The sequence below is a fragment of the Protopterus annectens genome, chromosome 6.part0 (assembly GCF_019279795.1).
Source record: "Protopterus annectens isolate FY-2018-M chromosome 6.part0, PAN1.0, whole genome shotgun sequence".
In the NCBI taxonomy this organism is placed as follows: Eukaryota; Metazoa; Chordata; order Ceratodontiformes; family Protopteridae; genus Protopterus; species Protopterus annectens.
In genome coordinates, this window is record NC_056737.1 from 166,746,953 (window position 1) to 166,766,291 (window position 19,339).

At 39.3% G+C, this 19,339-nt stretch overlaps 1 protein-coding gene across 1 annotated transcript in view; it reads left to right on the plus strand.

Annotated features, from left to right (window-relative positions):
- Positions 1-325: 325 nt before the first annotated feature.
- LOC122803783 (extracellular calcium-sensing receptor-like) overlaps positions 326-19,339 on the plus strand; it is a 335,056-nt gene continuing 316,042 nt past the window's right edge. Inside the window, exon 1 of the mRNA XM_044073471.1 lies at positions 326-513. Within this exon, the coding sequence (XP_043929406.1) occupies positions 326-513 (188 nt within the window). The remainder of the gene's footprint in view (positions 514-19,339) is intronic.

The window sequence follows — 19,339 nt, forward strand, 5'->3', positions numbered from 1 at the left end:
GAAGTTCTAATGTTTTGAAGAAACATTTTAAAACACAAATCTCTTGAAGACTTAGTTTTAGATGATCTCTCTTTCTTAGCCTTTCTAGTTTCAAATTCTCTCTCTCTCTTCTAACATAAAAGACAAGAAAGAAATTATAATCATTTCTGGGCTGCCCGATGTAGAACACTTTAAGTATTTGTACAGACATTTTGGACAGGATTGATGAGCACACATGTTCAACCCTCCTATTTAAATTAATACAGTCTCTTTTCATGTAACTCTTATTCACCTTTCTTTGTTTCATTGTATAATGATGTCAGTGTCCCTTACCACTGTATTATTGATGGTTTTTGTTCTTGACCCTGCAAAAGCAAACAGCACAGGGCCAGTCTGCCAGCTGAAAAGCTTTGCAATCAATGGCTACACCAGAAAAGGAGACATGAATATTGGAGGAATATTTTCTCTACACAGTGGCGAGGCTACCAGTCAGATTCCTTTTACTGAGCTACGTGACATTGCACTGTGCAAAAAGTAAGAAACATGTTACTTTCACTATACTGAAATTATCTGCAGGGTGATTATAGTAGTGTGTAGTAAATATTTTGTAGACTTATTTTTTTCCTGGATAGACAAAAAATGACTGGGCTATCTATTGTGTTTTTGATATGCGAAGACTGGCACAGACTGATAATTTTAAAATCAGAAAAAATAAAAATCTTTTTTCTGATTGGTAAATTACTATGAAGCAGTAAAAAGAAATGCAAAAAAGATTTTACGGGTTTTCATGGCTAGTAGTTTGTTCACTTTTAGCTGAGCATCTATGCCTTTCATTTGCAGACAGTTATCTCAGTAATGCTTTGCTGAGAGCCTACTGTGCCTGATGGCTTTTTTAAATTCTTAGTATTTTAATGCATTTCTATATCCAGCTTTCTGACAATAATATATACTTAATTCTTTGTGTGTAGCATGTTTTAATTAGCTTTATTATCATTTGTTTTCATTGAGGAAAAAAAGTGGGTTGTCTGGGAAGAAAGCAGGAAAGTTGAATTAACAGAAAAAGGTTTTGCACAAGTATCACAAAGGCACTTTGCTATTTATAAATGTGTTATATAAACTTATTTGCATTAGCTATACCAAAAACACTGGCAAATAAAAAAGGGAAACATTGGCATGTTGGGATTTTTGAGATTTGAGTATGTATCCTAAGTTCTGAGGATAAGAGAGTAGTTTGAAACATTAAAGAATGTTTGATATAAGACTTGTGACTAGGATATCCATTTAATAAGGGTCTATATTATAACATTGAAGTCTTAAAACTTTGAATGTTATAATATCGAACCCTATGCACCGAACTCTGAAAATAGTGAAGCTGCAGTATATCGAATACTTTCCTAGGGAAAGTATTCAGTAGGCCGTTTTTGCAGCTTCACTATTTCCTCGACTGTGGAGTGAAGGTTACGGACCGAGTTAAGGTAAGTGTGCAAACAGATCGGGTTAAGGTGAGTGTGTGATAGTTAGGGACCTTAGGGTTAGGGACTGGGTAAGGTGAGTGCGCGATAGGGACTTTAGGGTTAAGGAGCAGGTAAGGTGAATGTGTGATAGGGACCTTAGGGTTAGGGTTGGGTTAAGGTAAGTGGATAGCTAGTAGTGTATGTATGGTTTAGTGTAGGGTTTTGTGAAGTGTATGTGTGTGGATTATTTAATTTGGTGTGCTTGTGTTGTGTGTATGTTTGTCAGAAGAGCAAATTTTTTCCCTGGGGAAAAAAAATTGCTGTTCTGAGTGTTCAATGTTATAGTCTTTCGATCAAAATGATTCGATATTATAACATTCGAAGTTTTAAGACTTCAATGTTATAATATAGATCCGTTTAGTAAAAGGTAAAGTATTTAGGTTTAGCTGTTTTCAAATGATGTCTCTCTGATGCTCATTATATAAATCTGACAGAATTATTGTATGTAGGGGATTGTGGTCATTTGACTAATTATATGTGTTATACAACTAATCATTAACAATTCCTTTCTGGCTTATTACAAAATATTTCATAGTATTACGAAGTAAAGTCCTTGCATTCATTGAATTGTCAGGGCATTTATTATGTTATATATAGTTTACTAAATGTGCTTGCATGTTATGAGCTCAGAACACATTTGCTCACTGACACTTACTCTAAATGGTAAGTGCCTTAACTCCAGCTAACCTTATCTTACATAATTACTTAGCCCTACTAGCTCCCTAGTCAATAAAAATCCATTCCCCTACCACATCCCAACCTCTAACATTAAAACTCCCACATAGTCCCTAACTGTAGCATTCCCTTCCCATGCTTTAACCCTAAAGTTCTTGGTTGTTCCCTAAACACAAAATTCTACTCCCTGTTCCCTATACCGAAATTGCCCTCACAATCAAAAAACCTAAAACTCACCGTTGCTGCCTAAAACTAAAGTTCCCACTGAGTCTCTAACTTTAAATATCCCCTCTCTCTCTCTGCATGACTGCTGCTCCTCAATCAAACATGCAGTTAAGTTGGATTGTGAGTAGCAGCCAGTGAAAGCTGCAAGATTCCCAAGTCCATGGCTGTAAGGGTCTATATTATATTATCGAAAGGAATGAATGTCGAATGGCTGAAATATCGAAATTGCCGTTCATCGATTTCTTTTTTGTGAGACTGTGGTACAGTGAAGATTGGAATTTTGCCCTTTCCTCACTGTAGTGCAATCTTGGAGTTGGTATAGATAATTACCAGGGGTGTGTGGGGGGGGTGCAACCCCAACAAAAGTGATTTCGATGAATGGCAATTTCGATATTTAAGCCATTTGACATTTGTTCCTTTCGATAATATAATATAGACCCAGCTGCAAGACACCTGGGACTCAAGCAATTTAGTAGACCCATTCTGAATTTTCTATTAAATGTTAACTTGCAGATTCCTCTTTATCTCTTTTTTCTGTCCAAAGTTTAGTTTCTATACTTTCTAGAGCTTCTGTCCAAAATCTAATGGTAATTATGACTAAAATATTCATAAGAAATTATGGCCTTGTTATAGATGTTTATTTAATATAACATTAAAGTTACATAAATGACATACCATTAAGGGAAGATATGTAGTTATTAAATCAAGCTGTGCCTTAGACATTCAAAACAATCCACCTGAGAGTTAGCATAGATGCTAGAGAAATCACAAAGTTCTGTCTTGTTTCATTCAATTTGTTTGGTATTTAATTATTTGGTATGAAAAAGAGCTACATAGCGTTACAAGGAAGTATACATATAAAGTCAGAAAGAAGATTCTTCAGGTAGGGCAATTATTAAAGTCTTTGTAGACTGGCTTAGAGTCTTTTCCTCCATATGCATGCTCTGTACCTCTCCTGATTTGCTTAGGCTTTCTTAATGCACGAGTGAGGCAATAGTTCAAACTGGATATCGAGCCTGTGGCAGCAAGGCCATATGAATAGCTTGAATTCTTTGAGAGATGGTTATAGTGAGATACTTATATTTTTATACCATTTCTATTTCTGATTTTGGTATTAAAGTGTTTCTAAAGGTTAACTTAAATGTGAAAATCTGGTTATTTAAACATTATTTTTCCCCAATTTAACAGGCAAAGCACATTTATTGCATTAAATGAATATAGCTAATAATTATTTGTTCAGTCTGTTATTTTATAACATAAATTACTGTCAAATGCTGCTAAGACATCCATAAACTTTAGAAGGGAATTGTCTACGTTCACTATATAAACTATAAAGTTATCTATAAATAATGAATGTTTATCTCATAAGCCTTCTGTGGCAATGCCTTTTGGTTACTGACTGAATGTATAAGGAGTTGTAAATAAAAGATAAACTAAAGTGTAGCTATGGGGTTACCCTGACTTTTACTACTAGTTATCTCTATCATACCGAGACTGGGTGGAATTTCGTGCCTCCTGACATCTGAAGAGTTCCTGCCTGGCCAGGTTTCTACTGAGTTAAAATTCTGAAAATGCAGTTTTGCAACACACCTTTAAATAAATGTATACATCTCAAAACTAATATAAGTTACAAAAAAGTTAAAATACACAATATTCAGCGCACATTCCTTTTCCCAATGATCATATTAATATGTCAGCCAGACATTATAGTAATTTTATATTGGGCTAGTAATTAGATAATATTTACATTTACTTATTATAATTATGAAAAAGCGTTAATATCTCTTGCCGTAATAGATAGAATCTCACTATCAGTCTGACTTTTGCTCATGCAAATGTGATCTACTTTTAGCTGCAAACATGGCTTGTAGATGCTACTCCATTTCCTGATATATATGCATAATTATTAATGGTATGCATATCTTCATATTTAATGGACAAATAAAAGTAAATGTCTGCAAAGCTGTGCTAGTTATATACCATATATCAGCACAATTGTTTCAGAATTTTGTACACCTTCATTAGCTATCAAGGTCTACCATATAAAGACCCTCTGGTTCAAGTTATTAATATACTTATGAAAATATGCCATGCATTCATAATATTTCCTGAAAAAAAATCACTTTTTGGGGTGGTACCAAGTATCCCACTGGTCTAAGGAACCATTCCTGACTTCTCTGGTGACTAGGCATGTGAAATACTGAATCACAATTTATCCAAGTGAACAATGCCAACGATATGTACAGAAATATGATAATTATGGTCATATTCTTGTTTTACTATACAACAAGTATAATTTTCTGCAGACTGGGGGTAGGCAGACAACAGGTATCAGTGAGAACTTTTGTAATATTATATAATCTTTCATTTGACACCATGACATACCATGTAATCACCTTAGGATTAATTTATTAGTATAATTATTAACATATGTCATTCATTTATAATATTTCCAGTAAAAAAATCACTTTTTTGTGATAACAAGTACCCCATTGATCTCAGGAGCTATTCCTGCTCTCTCTGTTGACTTAGGGGCATATTGTCAATGTAGTAATTTTTTGAGGTAGATGACTTCCCAAAGGATACCGTAATATATTTTATTGCATTTAGTTTCATTCCATGATTTTTCACCCAGTTGTTTGGGACAAGGATTCCTTCAGGATGGCTAAGTCATTTGAAGATTCGATTACTTCTCCTAGCTTATGGTCATCTGCAAATTTAGGCAGCCAGAACTCATTGGTATTGACTTTTAATTTAGAGAAGTAGGTGCCCAACCTGAGAGGTCCCAGCACTTAACCCTGAATGACTCCACTAGTGACTGTGGGGCTAACTTCCCCTGTTTTGATCTCCTATGTCCTACCTGTCGGCCAGTTCACAATTCAGTGGGTAACACAGGGGTTTATTCCAAGTTTGTTTAGATTTTCTACTATGGCTGAGTTGGAGATAGTGTCAAAAGCTTTGGCCAGGTCAAGGTATATGATATGTTTAGTTTTAACTTCATCCATTGCATTGGTGACCTTTTCAAAAGTCTGCAGGTTGAGTAAGCATTATCAGGCCTTAATGAATACAAATTGAGAAGGTCAAGTGTTTGCAGGTTCCCTATAGCCTTACTGATCAGTTCCATAATAAGTTTATCCATGGCTTTGAATATGAGGCTAGTCAGACTTATGGGTCTGTGGAAGGTCCACCCTTATGCAGTGGATTGACTGTAGCTATTCTTCATTCATTCAGTACAGAACCTGCATGGAAGCTCAAGTTGTTTGGAGGGGTAGCTAAACCATACTTTATGCAATTTAAGATGCATCTAGGGATACTATCAGAATCCATTGGTATATTTTTTTTAGCTTTTGATAGTGCTTTTAGTACTTGGTCTTGCAAGACAGATGGAGACAGGTTAGTTTAATTTATATCTTGTGAGATAGATGGAGTGAGATAGAGGTAAAGTTGGACTTGAATTTGAGCTGAATTTATTAGCCAGTAGGTTCACTATATCTTCAGGTTCAATGTAAATAATATAATTCACAATCAGCTCAGTGCACTATTGCATTGTGCTTCTGAGATTACAAACATAACTAAAATGGCCATTTGATTGCTTTTGGCTTGGATGGCTACTGTAGCCACAAACTTGGCTTTTTTTGGATTTTATTAACCTGCTGAGTTGATTGTTTATTTCAATGATGAGAGCTCTATCATTCTAGGAATTACTCTTCTTACTTTTGGTCAAAATTATCTTCCTTTCACTTTAAAGTTTGTCGATATTATGGTTCCACCATAGGGGGTTTGTTTCTAAGTTTTGCCCTGCACTTGATTTTACAAAACAAAGTAATTTATAGTTTGCATAGATGAAGCTGTTTACATGCTGATATAGTGGAGTGGTATACATTTCCACATATTCAACTGCGTTAACTGAGTTTGGTGGGGATTTGAAGCTTGCAAATGTATCACTTAAGAGTAGATAGTTTTTCTTAGAGAATTTTCTAAATGTACATTGGATGGAAGAGGTTTCTGGTTTCAGTTTTATTTCAAAGGAGATGGATTTATGATCAGACCTAATAAGTGATGAAGATATATAAGGTATGGTGCAAGATGTTCCCATATCAGTAACAGCAAGATCCAAGGTGTTGATCCTTTTAGTGGATACTTTGACTATTTTCTCCAGGGAGTTTATATGGACAAGGATCAGGAATTTCTGTGCTTGTGCACTTGTTGTGGTGTGGGTTTCCCATTATATAGCTGGAGAGTTTAGATCACCTAGGAAAATGCTACTAGCTTTAAATCTGAGTGATCCCAGTTCTTGTAGATAGGCATTGTTCCTTTCCTGGGTCATAGAGAGAGTTATACATCTAGGTAATGTTTGGTACTGGTCCTTTCTGACAGTTACTTTGACACACAGAAGCCCTACTGTATCATGCTGCTTTGCCAGCCTTGATGTGAGTCTCTTGTAGATGATGATTGAGACAACTCCACCTTTTCTCTCCTCCTGCACAGTAGCTGGTCTAAATGTGTGGAAAGTATTATAGTCCTGCACAGCTGGAGTGTTTTCCACCATTTTAAACTATGTTACAGTCACTACACACATGTCTAGATCCTCCAGGTTGAGTATGGCTTGTAAGGAGTCAAGTGTCTTGTTTAGGCTCCTAGTGGTGATCAGTAACACCTTCATATTTTCCTTTGCTTGCTTCCTTATGTTGCTAGGTTTATTATGTTGGCTATGCCTAAAATGACACCGTGGAGGTAGACAATGTCTTTGTAAATAATCAAAACCCTAGAGGAAACAGATGCAGGTCATCTTGGCAGACCAGAGTGGTCTATCAGTCATATCCTCCCAGGCTAACAAATACTGGACCTGCTTCAACTGACATGCAAAATTAAACCAATTATTGAAGCCAAGTATTTTTTGATCATATTGTGGCGTTATCCTTGGAAAAGGTAAAATGATGCTAAATGCTAGGCTTGTCCCCAACTGGGACACATATTCTGAGAACTCCATCATGTATGTCTTCATATAGTCCAGCGGAGGTACATCTCACATCATTCACACCCACACTATGACCAAGTCAGACTAGTACTTGTTATTCAGGGACTTTGTGTGTGTGTGTGTGTGTGTGTGTGTGTGTGTGTGTGTGTGTGTGTGTGTGTGTGTGTGTGTGTGTGTGTGTGTGTGTGTGTGTGTGTGTGTGTTTGTGTGTGTAATCTGACAGATCCTAGCAGAAGGCAAGCAACTAAGCCTCAGTCTTTCTTTGCTCAGCCTGGTAAGAGGTACATCTGTATGTCTTACAAAGGAGTCGCCTATACTTAGAATGTTTGGTTGGGTGGATGCCTGCCATATAGGCTCAGAATCCATGATTTTGGGGCTCCTTGTGATAAGATAGGAGGTAGGCTTAACTTGCTGTGCTGATTTCTGGAGGTCTTTGAGGTTTAGGCAAATTAATATTCAGCACCTCAGCATATGATGGATTATGTGCATTGTGATGGCGTTTGAGAGGTATGATGTGTATTGTACTGCTGGTGATTCTGGTGTCTTGAGTTTACTGTGTGTGACGATTTTGCTTCCAAAGACATTTAAAATCTACGTCTCTCACACACACAGTGTTATGCTGTTTGAGTAAGAGATGATCATCAGAAAGCATGCAACATTTCTTACACCATCAGTCTAGCTAGAGAAGTTGTGGAGAAGTGCTGACTCATGGTTTCAACAGGAAAGACTTAGGGGCATAAATGATGATAACTGCTTGGAGTTCAGTTTCTTCAGGATAATGTTTGGTTGGATTTATTACTAAGGCACGGAGAAACACCTAGTTATCTTGTCAGGGGTGTACTGCAGCTCAAGTTATGTTTATTAGCCCCTTGGCAAGGGTTATTTGAGCTTCAGATTTGGATTTCTAAGGTTGTGTGGATTTTGCAGGTCTCTTATAGGGGAAAAACCTCTTGCACAGACAACCCACTATATGGTGATTGCAATGGTAGCAGTAAGCTGAGTGCAGATTTTCCCACATGATATATATATATATATATATATATATATATATATATATATATATATATATATATATATATATATATATAATTAATGTACAAACAGTGGGGAGAGCAGTACATAATGTGGGGGTCAGGAGGCCAGCAGCAATGTAGTGGGCAGAAGAAAAGGGGAAAACAGTAGCAAATGTATCCACAGCACTACATGTAACAAACACAAAGGCATTGAAATGCAACTTTAAGCAGGCAGATGATAAGCAGAATGTAAGACTCTAGCAGAAAAGTTGGAATGTTAACAGCTGTAGAATAAGAGAAGCTCAAATCTTGCAGCAAAATTTACAATACACAGGTTATTGCAATTCAAACTAAAAGCTAAGGCACTGTAGCAGACAGGTATTTACCAATAGCACTGCTTATGAAAAAATACAGTAATAAATAACTAAATGAGACTCAGATCCTGCAGTAGTTCACAATTCTCTCACAGCTGCAAACAAAACTACAAGACTGCATTCCTAGATTGACTTAAAATACCAACAAATAACTTTTACAAGGAAGTCTGCTTATGTTGATAAAAGTGCAGTATATTGTATAATTTATGCTCAGATCTTGCAGTAATTCACAATTCTCTCACAGCTGTAAATGAAGTTACAAGACTAACTATCAGAACAAGTTACTTTTGACACAAGATGAGACAAGTGGCAAAAGTGACATAAATAAATGCACCTGAATGAAGGTAACTCTAAGCACAGCTTAAATATGTAATACAAGCCAGAAAATGTATGAAACGATGGCTGACTCAAGTCTAGCAGTTTAAGGGAGGGCCGTCCCACTTTAATCTGTCATGCTCAGTAAAATGAGCAGAGGAGATGAGACTGGGAGGAGCTTTTAAAGCTAGTTCCACAAGTGGTGAGATTGACACAGGCTTTCAAAGCTATATATGCTGGTGATAAGACTGGGAGGAGTTTCCAAGACCACATATACCTTACAGTCAGGCAGCTCAAAAGCCTCCTAGTTTAAAAGCACAAACAGAAAAAGGGTGGGTAGGAAACAAACTGTATGAAAAATGACTAATGCACATTAATTAGATGAGAATGACTGATTATTCCATTCAAGAGCTTAGAAAAATAATAATTGGAAACAGTAAAATCAAAATGAATATATAGCTGTAGCTTCAGCTTTAGAGTAGAGAGAGAGAATAAAAATACAGAACAATGACACCCCGATGGAGACTGAGTTAGATACCTAGGCATAGCATAGAAACAATTTGAAAAATGAGTGTAAACTATTAAATACCTTCAGTTAGTATGGTTAACGTCAGCTTCAGAATAAACACAAACAAGAACCACAAAAAACTGAATGAAATGATGAGAACTGCAGCTGATAAAATGAACTTGCATGGGTGCAAATTTGAACCCAAATGCTTTGCTTACTTTTAGCTTGAGAAGAGTTTTTTGGCTGCAGGAATCTAAAGACACAGCTGGCTGACTGCTTGTTTAATATAAAATGCATGGGGGCTCTAAATAGTTATAGCTCTTGCCAATAGTGCATAATTTCAAAAGCTTCAGAAAATGCCCACTGCCTTTTGGTTGAATTGCCACAACCTCAATAAACGGTTCATATAGCTGGCCCAAGCTGGCTGATTGTTTAAAGTCTGAAACATAATTAAAGCACAGTGATTAGATGAGCAATACTGATTAATTCACTTAAGAGATCAGAAAAATAACACTGGAAACTGCAAAACCCAAATAAATGTATAACTGTAGCTTCATATTCAGATAATAGAGCAAACATGCAGAAAAATGAGACCCCTCAAAACTAATTTTGATACCTAGACACAGTATGCAGTGCCAGGCATTGGTCAACTGGTGCCCTAGGCAAAAGGGCTCCACCCCCCCCCCACCCACACCTCCTGGTGCCCCCATCCTGGTCTACCTATACCATATAGGTTATTATTTTTTTCTTCCTTTTTCCCACAGTTTGTCTTACTTTTCAGTTTTTCCTTGTATTCATTCAACATATTTTTAAAGAAAACATTTCTTTATTACAAAAAAATAAACAAAATAAATATTGGAAAAGTGCCCCTGCTAGATCGGCACCCTAGGAAGCCGCCTAGTTGGTCTATACCTAAGGCTGGCTATGACAGTATGGAAACAACTTGAAAAAACAGTGTTCTAGTCAATAGTGCTAATCTTCCCAGAAGTGCTGAAAATGCTCACCCCCACTGAGTTGAATTTACACAAGGTCTAGAAACAACTCACTCAGCTGGCCCAAGCTAGCAGATCATTTTAAGTATGAAAAGTGCCTAAAGCACAATTAAATGAGCAATGATGATTAATCCACTTAAGAGCTTAGAAAAACAGCAATAGAAACTGTAAAACTCAATGAATGCATAGCTGTAGCTTCAGAGTCAGAGGTGAGAAACTAAAAATGCATACAAATGAGACCCAAATTAAAAGTGATTTAGATACCTATGCACAACAGAGAAACAATTTGAAAAACTGGTGAACACTATAAAATATCTTCAATTAATAGCATTAACAGTGAATTCATAGCTAAGACAAACAATAACCAAACAAAACTGATTAAAATGGTAAAAAGTGCAGTAGCTGAAATGTACTTTCCTAGATGCAAAATGGAGTCTAAATGTTTAGTTTGATTTCAAGAGTCTAAAGACAAAGATGACTGACTGCTGCTGTAGTATAAAAGATTAGGGGGAAATTCAATAAACCCTACATGGAACAATTCTCCATGTAGGAATAGTGTTGTGGCCTGAACATGAAATATGGCCGCTGAGCAATCCAGGAAATAGGGCTGGGTGCATGCACAAATGTGCGGACATGGAAGTGGTTGCGGAATCAAATCACCTCATCTGCTGGTGTAAACCATGCAAATGAGGTGATTTTGTAATCCAGGAACCAGAAAGGCAACTGTGTAGGTGCCATGTCTGCAGGAAAAATGTACAAGGTTAGTAACCATGTACTGGAATGTAAAAATAAAACTAGGACTGTGACAAAGCAAATAAAAGCATGTATTAAATGCAGTAGGCATGCAAATGGCCAAAACTATGGCCACTGACATTTAAAAGTGATGCAATTAATGAAAAATTTAACTTTTTTATCATGTATGTTACGTTTAAGCAGTGTGCAGCAAGGCGCAAACATGCTAGTTTGCAAAAAAAAAAAAAAAAAAAATAAATAAATAAAATTGTAAAATATGACATTGAAAGCAATAGTGAATTTTATACTGGCCAGCATGCAGAGTTATACAATAGCAGGTTATAGTGGTTGCTAAGGCATAGGATCTGGTGTAGTGCAGTATCTAGGGTATATGCAATTAGGTGTATGTAAATGAGCTAAGTTTATTGAATGGCAAAATGGGTCACTGTGTCCGCAGGTACTAACTGTGTAAGGGATAGAACCATGTTAGTGTAGGAAGAAGAAATAGCTGACATGAAAGGATGTGTGTCAATGTTTGTGCAAGCAGATTGGAGCATAATGGCTCCTGTTTACACTCAGCTAAGCACAACTAAGCAGGGGTGTGTGTTTGAGGCTGCTAAGCTGTGCTTAGCTAGTTAAAGAAAAGCTAAGAGTGCTCGTATACAGGGGAGGGTCAAATCTGCTGAGCAATGTTTACACTGGAGCCACGGGTTTGTATGATGCAGAGCAGGGCTTAGAAGTAGAAGAAATAGAAAAAAACATTAAAGGGAAATAGCCTGGAAAAGCCAATCAAGTATAAATGATTGATAAGCCCTCTTCCACTGACACTGGCCCATTCAAACCCCTCAATAATATAGCTGGTAGGTGGAATGAATGATAGTCAGCCAATCACACAGGCTGCATCTATAGCACACCACTATAATGTATGCATACACTCTTCAATCTGATTTTTCCCACATACCCTGCACCATTGGAGTACACACTTGGGAATTTTAACTGACAAAATGATAGGGGCTGCTGCTGCTTTGCTACATCTGTATGTGCTACAGAATTAGGTCAGTGATGATGATGATGCTGACAATAGGCCCAGAGTGAGTAGGAAAAGAGTGCTGAGACCCAGGGTAACCTTCCAGAGGCTACATAAGCTGGAGATAGTAGAGTGCTACAGGGTGGACAGGGACATACACCAGAACTCACCAAGCTCTGCCACCCTCACCACAGACCCAGAGCCAACAGAGAGGAATCCAAACCAGTGGAAACAAAGGTATCTATACCCTTAAGAATACTAGCTACAGGCACTTTACAAAGACCTACTGAGGACATCAAGGAGATCACTCAGGCATCCACCTCCAGGGTACTCCACCAGTTCCTAGATGTTATGCTAACACATGCCAGTGAGCACATATATTTCCCCAAAAGCCCTAAGGAGTGGACCAGCAATATGCATCTCTTCCACCATATAGCACACTACTCAGACATACTGGATGCCATAGACTGCACTGTGTGCACATCAAAGCACCACCTGGAGAGGAGGATAGAGTCTACATCAACCACAAGGGGTATCACTCCATCAACTGCCAGTTCGTGTGCAATGCCCAGGGCATTATCATCAATGTGCTTGCTGGTAGCCCTGGCAGTTATCACAACTCCCACATCTGGCATGCATCACTCCTGTACCAGGCATTTTCCAGGGGGGGACAAACCATATGGCCATCTAGTGGGGGATGCTGGCTATGCACTGGAACCGTAGATGATGACACCCATCAGAAATGCACACACACCCACCAAAAAATGCCATAATGAAGAACACGCACAAACTAGGAACATCGTAGAGCATGTGTTTGAGCTGCTCAAGCTGTGGTTCCACTGCCTTGACATATCTGGTGGACCCCTGCAGTACTCTCCAGCCACATGTGCACACATGTTCATGGTATGTGCCATGCTACACAGTATGAGCCTGCAGAAACAGCTGTGCCAGGAACAGCACAGGCAAGGGACACATAGCCCCCAACCATTTCCAAGGTCCCCACAGGCATAGGGGGTCTCAGAGCTGCAGGCAAAAGGTAAGTCACTTTTCTTAACAATAATTGAATGGGTTAGTAGACTGTGATAGCATATATAGGTATTGCTACTTGTATGCAAGGTAATGGAGTGGGGTACCAGGATAGCAGCAGTCAACTGGCAGCTATGTAGGACAACAGAAAATGTCTGCCAAATACTGACTGCCCCACAATATGCAGTAATCTCCAAGGTGGCAAAACTCACTGCAGTATATGTGAGGGACTAACAAACAGTGGGGTCATAGGACAGATGCATGGATTTCAATGGTGGAGTCCCATACATACCTGTCAACCTCTTACAGCAACACATCTGTTTAATAAGCCATAACGAAATGTGTGGTAAAGGCCCAGAAATGGGGACAATTAGGAAATATTGCTCTGACAAACTTAGAAAGTGATATCAGGTCTTGCAGTAGCATAAATATTCGGAAGGGTAAGAAGTCTGAAACTCAAATGTCTGTCATCACTTCCTAACATCAGTCTTTAATGATTTGCCAGTATTTTCCCACACAAACACAATTTTATAAAAAACAAACCCAAAATAAGAGGCATACATCTGGACAGTCTTTGAAAATGTACACATTTGAGAGGTATGCTCCCCCACCCCAACACACCCTTTTTCCCATAGAATTCCAGTAGCATTTATGTTTTTAAGGTAATAGCAACAGACCACACTTTCACTGGGTTGTCCCAATCAACTTGCTAAATTGTCCCATTTCCACAATATGCAGGGGCCAGTGTGCTATGTATGTGTGTGGTTAATAGCATCAGGAAGTAGGCAGCACTTACTGGTTGCTGTTGTGGCTTACTGATCTAAGTACAGTATTGTGGATAACAGGGTCCCTGGTTTGAGCTTGGTTGTGCCAACTGTCTTGCATGTCAGCTACACCTACGGCAGGAGTTCTACAGACTGTTCAGATGTCAATATTTGTTACTTCAGGAAAGGTGGACAATGGAGGAATGGGGGGGCACACATATGGACAGTATACAGCTCTGAATAACCTAGATGGGTGCCTACTACAGCAGCAAGTAGTCCTAATACAACAGCACATTGTGACAAGTCAGTGTAGCACCAGGATATAAAGGCTGCCATGTTACTGGGTCAGTGGGTACCATCTATATGCCTGGAGTGACAGGGTGTCACAGAATGTCCACACATATGCCTCATATATCTGTCCTGCTTGTCATAACATTGCATTTGCTTGGCAAACTATTTGCAAACCAATAAAGGTTGATGTGAAAACATCAGTGACAGATAGTTGAGATGCAGATGTCATACCCATAATAAAATGCAAGCTAATACAAAACCATTCTACTACATGTCTACGTTTGGAATGCCAATATTAACACCCGGTCCCCATGTATGGGACTGTGTCTGACTGTTATATATGGTCCTGTGCAGATGTCTGTCTGTGAGAGTTTGACAAGTATGGTCAACATATAGCCTAATAATAACAGTGCCACACAAGCTGTCTGATGACCACAGCAGAAATACGGGGCACAATGATAGACAACCTGCCAAACAGGTACAGTCAGAGGTGTGAAGTTTGTAACTCTGTGATGTTATGACTTCTATCCCAGTCACACCATAATTCCAAACACATAACAGCAGCAACTGTTGACAAAGCCTGTGACTGGACCTCAGAAGGACAAAAAGACAAATATAGGGGGAAGAGGAACCACTGGCCAGACAAGCATAGAATGTGCACACTAGAACAATTCCTGCAGCAACATAGGTTCCCTGCAGTGTATGGAGTCAGCAAACAAATGTCTGTCAGCGGTTCCTCACATCACTCTATTTTGGTCTGTCACTGACATACCAGGAAATCACAGTGTTATGTAGAATATACCACACATATTATGGAAAACTCTGCTCAGTCCAATGCACTCTGTACCTACCCCAGGATAAGACTCAGTCAATAAGAATAGCACACAGCCAGGAGATCCCTCAGCCAGTATATCACTGATGTGCTGGACTGTTTAAGCAGGCTCTTCAGCCAATCAGTTGTAGCACACAAAATCCTGGATGGAAGTACAGCTAGCTCTGGAATGGAGTCCCACTCCTACTATTGGAGGTCATACTGGGCATGCTTCTACACATAGAGAGAATTACAACCCATGTCTAAACCCACATCTGACTATAGAACTGTGTACACCTTAACTGTCTCTCCCCACCTCCATCAGACAGGATTACCCTCATCTATCTCTATGGTGCACATATGTGATATATCTGCATCTGGTGAGTGTGATATACATACAAATATATAGATAACATATACAAATATATCAATTATAGATGTTCAGAGAAAGGGGGAGAGAGAGACAGAGACAGATAGTGAGAGAGACAGAGAGAGAGAGAGAGAGAGAGAGAGAGAGAGAGAGAGAGAGAGAGAGAGGCATCCTGAAAGGCATAGAGTGATGTCCTGCTGCAGCCATTTGCACACCAATTGTAACCAGTGGCACATGCAAGTGTGAAAGTGAGCTCCATTGTGTAATACTAGTGAGGTAGGGGTTGTAATCTCACATCACCCACAAGTGTGTGTGTGTGTGTGTGTGTGTGTGTGTGTGTGTGTGTGTGTGTGTGTGTGTGTGTGTGTAGGTTAAAGCATTTTGAGGCCTATTCCACCTGGTAAACCCCCATTGCCCTGATTTACAAGGCTTGCTGATGCCAATCACCTTAGAAGCAGCTTTGGATACTCTTCAGCCTTATGAGCTCCATGGTGCATGCAATAAGTAGCAATATAATTCGTGTAACTAGATAAGTAGGGGTTATAATCTCAGCACTGGCAACTGTGTGTGTTTGTAGGTTAAAGCATTTTGAGGCCTGTTCCATCCAGTATACCTCCCATTGCCATAATTTACAAGACCTGCTGTCATTCACCTTGGAAGTACCTTTTGGATACTCTTCAGTTTAGTAAGCTCTGTGGTGCATGTGATTAGTACTTAACACTATAGTACAGACAACTAAATAGGTAAGGGTTCTAATTTCAGTACTGGCAATTGTGTTTGTTTGTCTGTCTTTGTAGGTTATACCATTTTGAGGACTGTTCCACCCAGCAAACCCCCCATTGCCCTACTTTACCAGGCCTGCTGATATAATTCATCTTAGATGCACCATTGGAAGCTGTAGATATATAACCTGTGTGGTGCTCATGATAAGGACATAGTACTATAGTAAAAACAACTAGACAGGTATGGGTTCTAATCTTAATACTGGCAACTATGCGTGTGTGAGAAGCATATCCCCTGTGCATGTTAGTTATACCATTTTGAGGGCTGTTCCACCCTGTTGACCTCCCTATTGCATTACTTTACAGGGCCTGTTCATGTCATCCACCTTAGATTCACTATTAGACACTTTATGGGAATGTAAGCTCCGTGGCGGGTGTGATAAGTAGGTAGCACTATAGTACATACAACTAGGTAAGTAGGAGTTTACAGCTCAATGCAACCAATTGTAATACTCTATGTGTGTGTGTGTGTGTGTGTGTGTGTGTGTGTGTGTGTGTGTGTGTGTGTGTGTGTGTGTGTGTGTGTGTGTGTGTGTGTGTGTGTGTGTGTGTGTGTGTGTGTGTGTGTGTGTGTGTGTGCGTGTGTGAAGCATATCCCCTGTGACTGCCATGTGTGTTGGCTATGCCATTTTAAGGCCTGTTGACCCCCTCCCCATGGCATTATTTTAAAGGTCCTGTTGATATCATCCACCTTAGATGCACCATTTGAAACTCTACAGGCCATCCCACCCATCTGTACAGATTTATGCAGAATGTCCAGATGTTTGCAACATATATGTGGTCCATCTCTCATAACAATGGGGTTTTCTGTCAAATCATTGACAAATCCATGAGACTTGATGTCACAAATAGTGACAGACATGTCAGCTTCAGATGTTATACCCTTCTGAAAATTCATGCTGATGCAAAACCTGTTGTCCTATCAGTTGTCTAGGTTTGCAAGAGCAATATGTGAGAAGTGTCCCTATTTTGCCGGGTTTATCCCAGCATTCCTGAAGACTTTCTCCAGATTAATTGCTGTAAGAGGTTCTGAGTTATGTCCTCAGTAGGTGATCTCCATGATGCATGCAATATGTTCATAGCACTATAGTACAGACAATTAGATAGACAGGTGTTCTAATCTGACTAGTGCCACCTACATCAGTGTATGTATTTCTGTATGCATAGCCTCTGTGTGTGCGATGGTTATACCATTTTGAGTGGCTGTTCCACCCTGTTAACTACTTCATTGCCAACCTATTCAGGGCCTCTAAAGATGTCATCTACCTTAGAAGCACAGTTACACATTTTTTAACACAAAGGCACTGTGGCATGTGCAATACTCATGTCAGTCTGTATTGTGCACAACTAGATAGGTAGGTGTTTTAATCTGAAAAGTTGCAACTCTGTGTGCATGTGTGTTTCAATGCATGACCCCATGCAGCAGTGTGTGTGTTTTAGATGCCTCTACTATGATTAGGGCCTGTTAACCCCCACTGCCAATCCTTACAGCAGCTGTAAATGTCACTGTCTGAAAATTAGTGGTAGACACTGCAAAACTATAGAAGCTCTGTGGTGCTTGCATTATGTATATAGCACTATCATATGTAAAACTAGGCAGGTAGAGATTCTAGTCTCAACAAGTGCAGGTCATGAGTGTGTGTGTGTGTGTGTGTGTGTGTGTGTGTGTGTGTGTGTGTGTGTGTGTGTGTATCCTCTTGCAGCAGTGTAACTGTGTTATGGCCACCAACATACCTCCCAACCCCTCACAAAAAGATATCTGGTTAAAGCCATACAGAAAATGGGGGAAAGGCCAAACATTGAGCACAATATTCACATATTGCTGTGACAAGCATGGAAAGTAGATATTAGAACAGGCGATGCATTTGCATGATTTTCCAAAGACTATGAGTTCTGACATGACAATATTTGTTGTTAATCTCTAATGTTAGTATTTCATGATTTCCCACCAATTTGCCAGAAAAACACAATGTTTTGACAAATGGAAAAGCAATATGTGGCAGTCATCAGGACATTCTGCAGAAATATGTAGAGGTGAGAGGTATAGCCACCGTCTGTGCCACCCTGCAGGTTGCACTGCATGTTTAGCAAGGTGTGACCAGTGACAACAACTCAAACAATACAGAGGTCCCTAACGTGTAGGACAACAAGCATTTCATAAAGTTGTCTACTAATTGCATAGAGCAGTTATGGCACATCAGAAGCACCTTAATGTTATGACAAATAGTATAAGCTAAGGTAATGTCACACAAAGAAGGTGTCATATTAGCAAACCAAAGGAAATCCTGTGTGTTGCACTTGCTGTGGGTATGGTATGTCCTGCCAACTGTCACGTTACTACAAGACATGTCCCACAGTCCACATTTGCTAAGGCAGCAACCACAATCTGTGTCACCTATGTGTGTGCAATATATAGACATGTGAAGGCCGTGTGACTACCTGCTGCCCCAAATGAACCACATGTTTCCAGACATGAATGCTAACTGCCACCAACCACATATGTAGGTACTGCCTAAGGCTGTGTCAACTGTAAGTAGTGTGCAATCTGTCATTGAACCACAAACTGCTCTTAACACACTGCAATGGGCCATACAGTGGGTATGGAATGGTGCCAAGGTCCTGGTCTCAAGCTAAATGCAGACAACAGTGTCAGCATACCATACAGCAAGGACACGGCTCCACTATTTCTCACATTAGCAGCAACCCCATCAACACATAGACTATGATGACAGACTTGGGTACTCAGGATGCTAACAATGTTGCATTCAGGCAACAGGTAGTGGTAGTGGTCAGAAAAGACATGTATGTGGTTCACCACAAAGGTAAAGGGACCACATCCAGACAAAAGGTGGACATTACCTCTGAATAGTACTCACTCAGTTCAACAATACATTAGCAGCATGGCTGGTCTGCTATGCAACTACGCAGACATCAGCAAAAACTGTAAAGGCTATGTTAACACC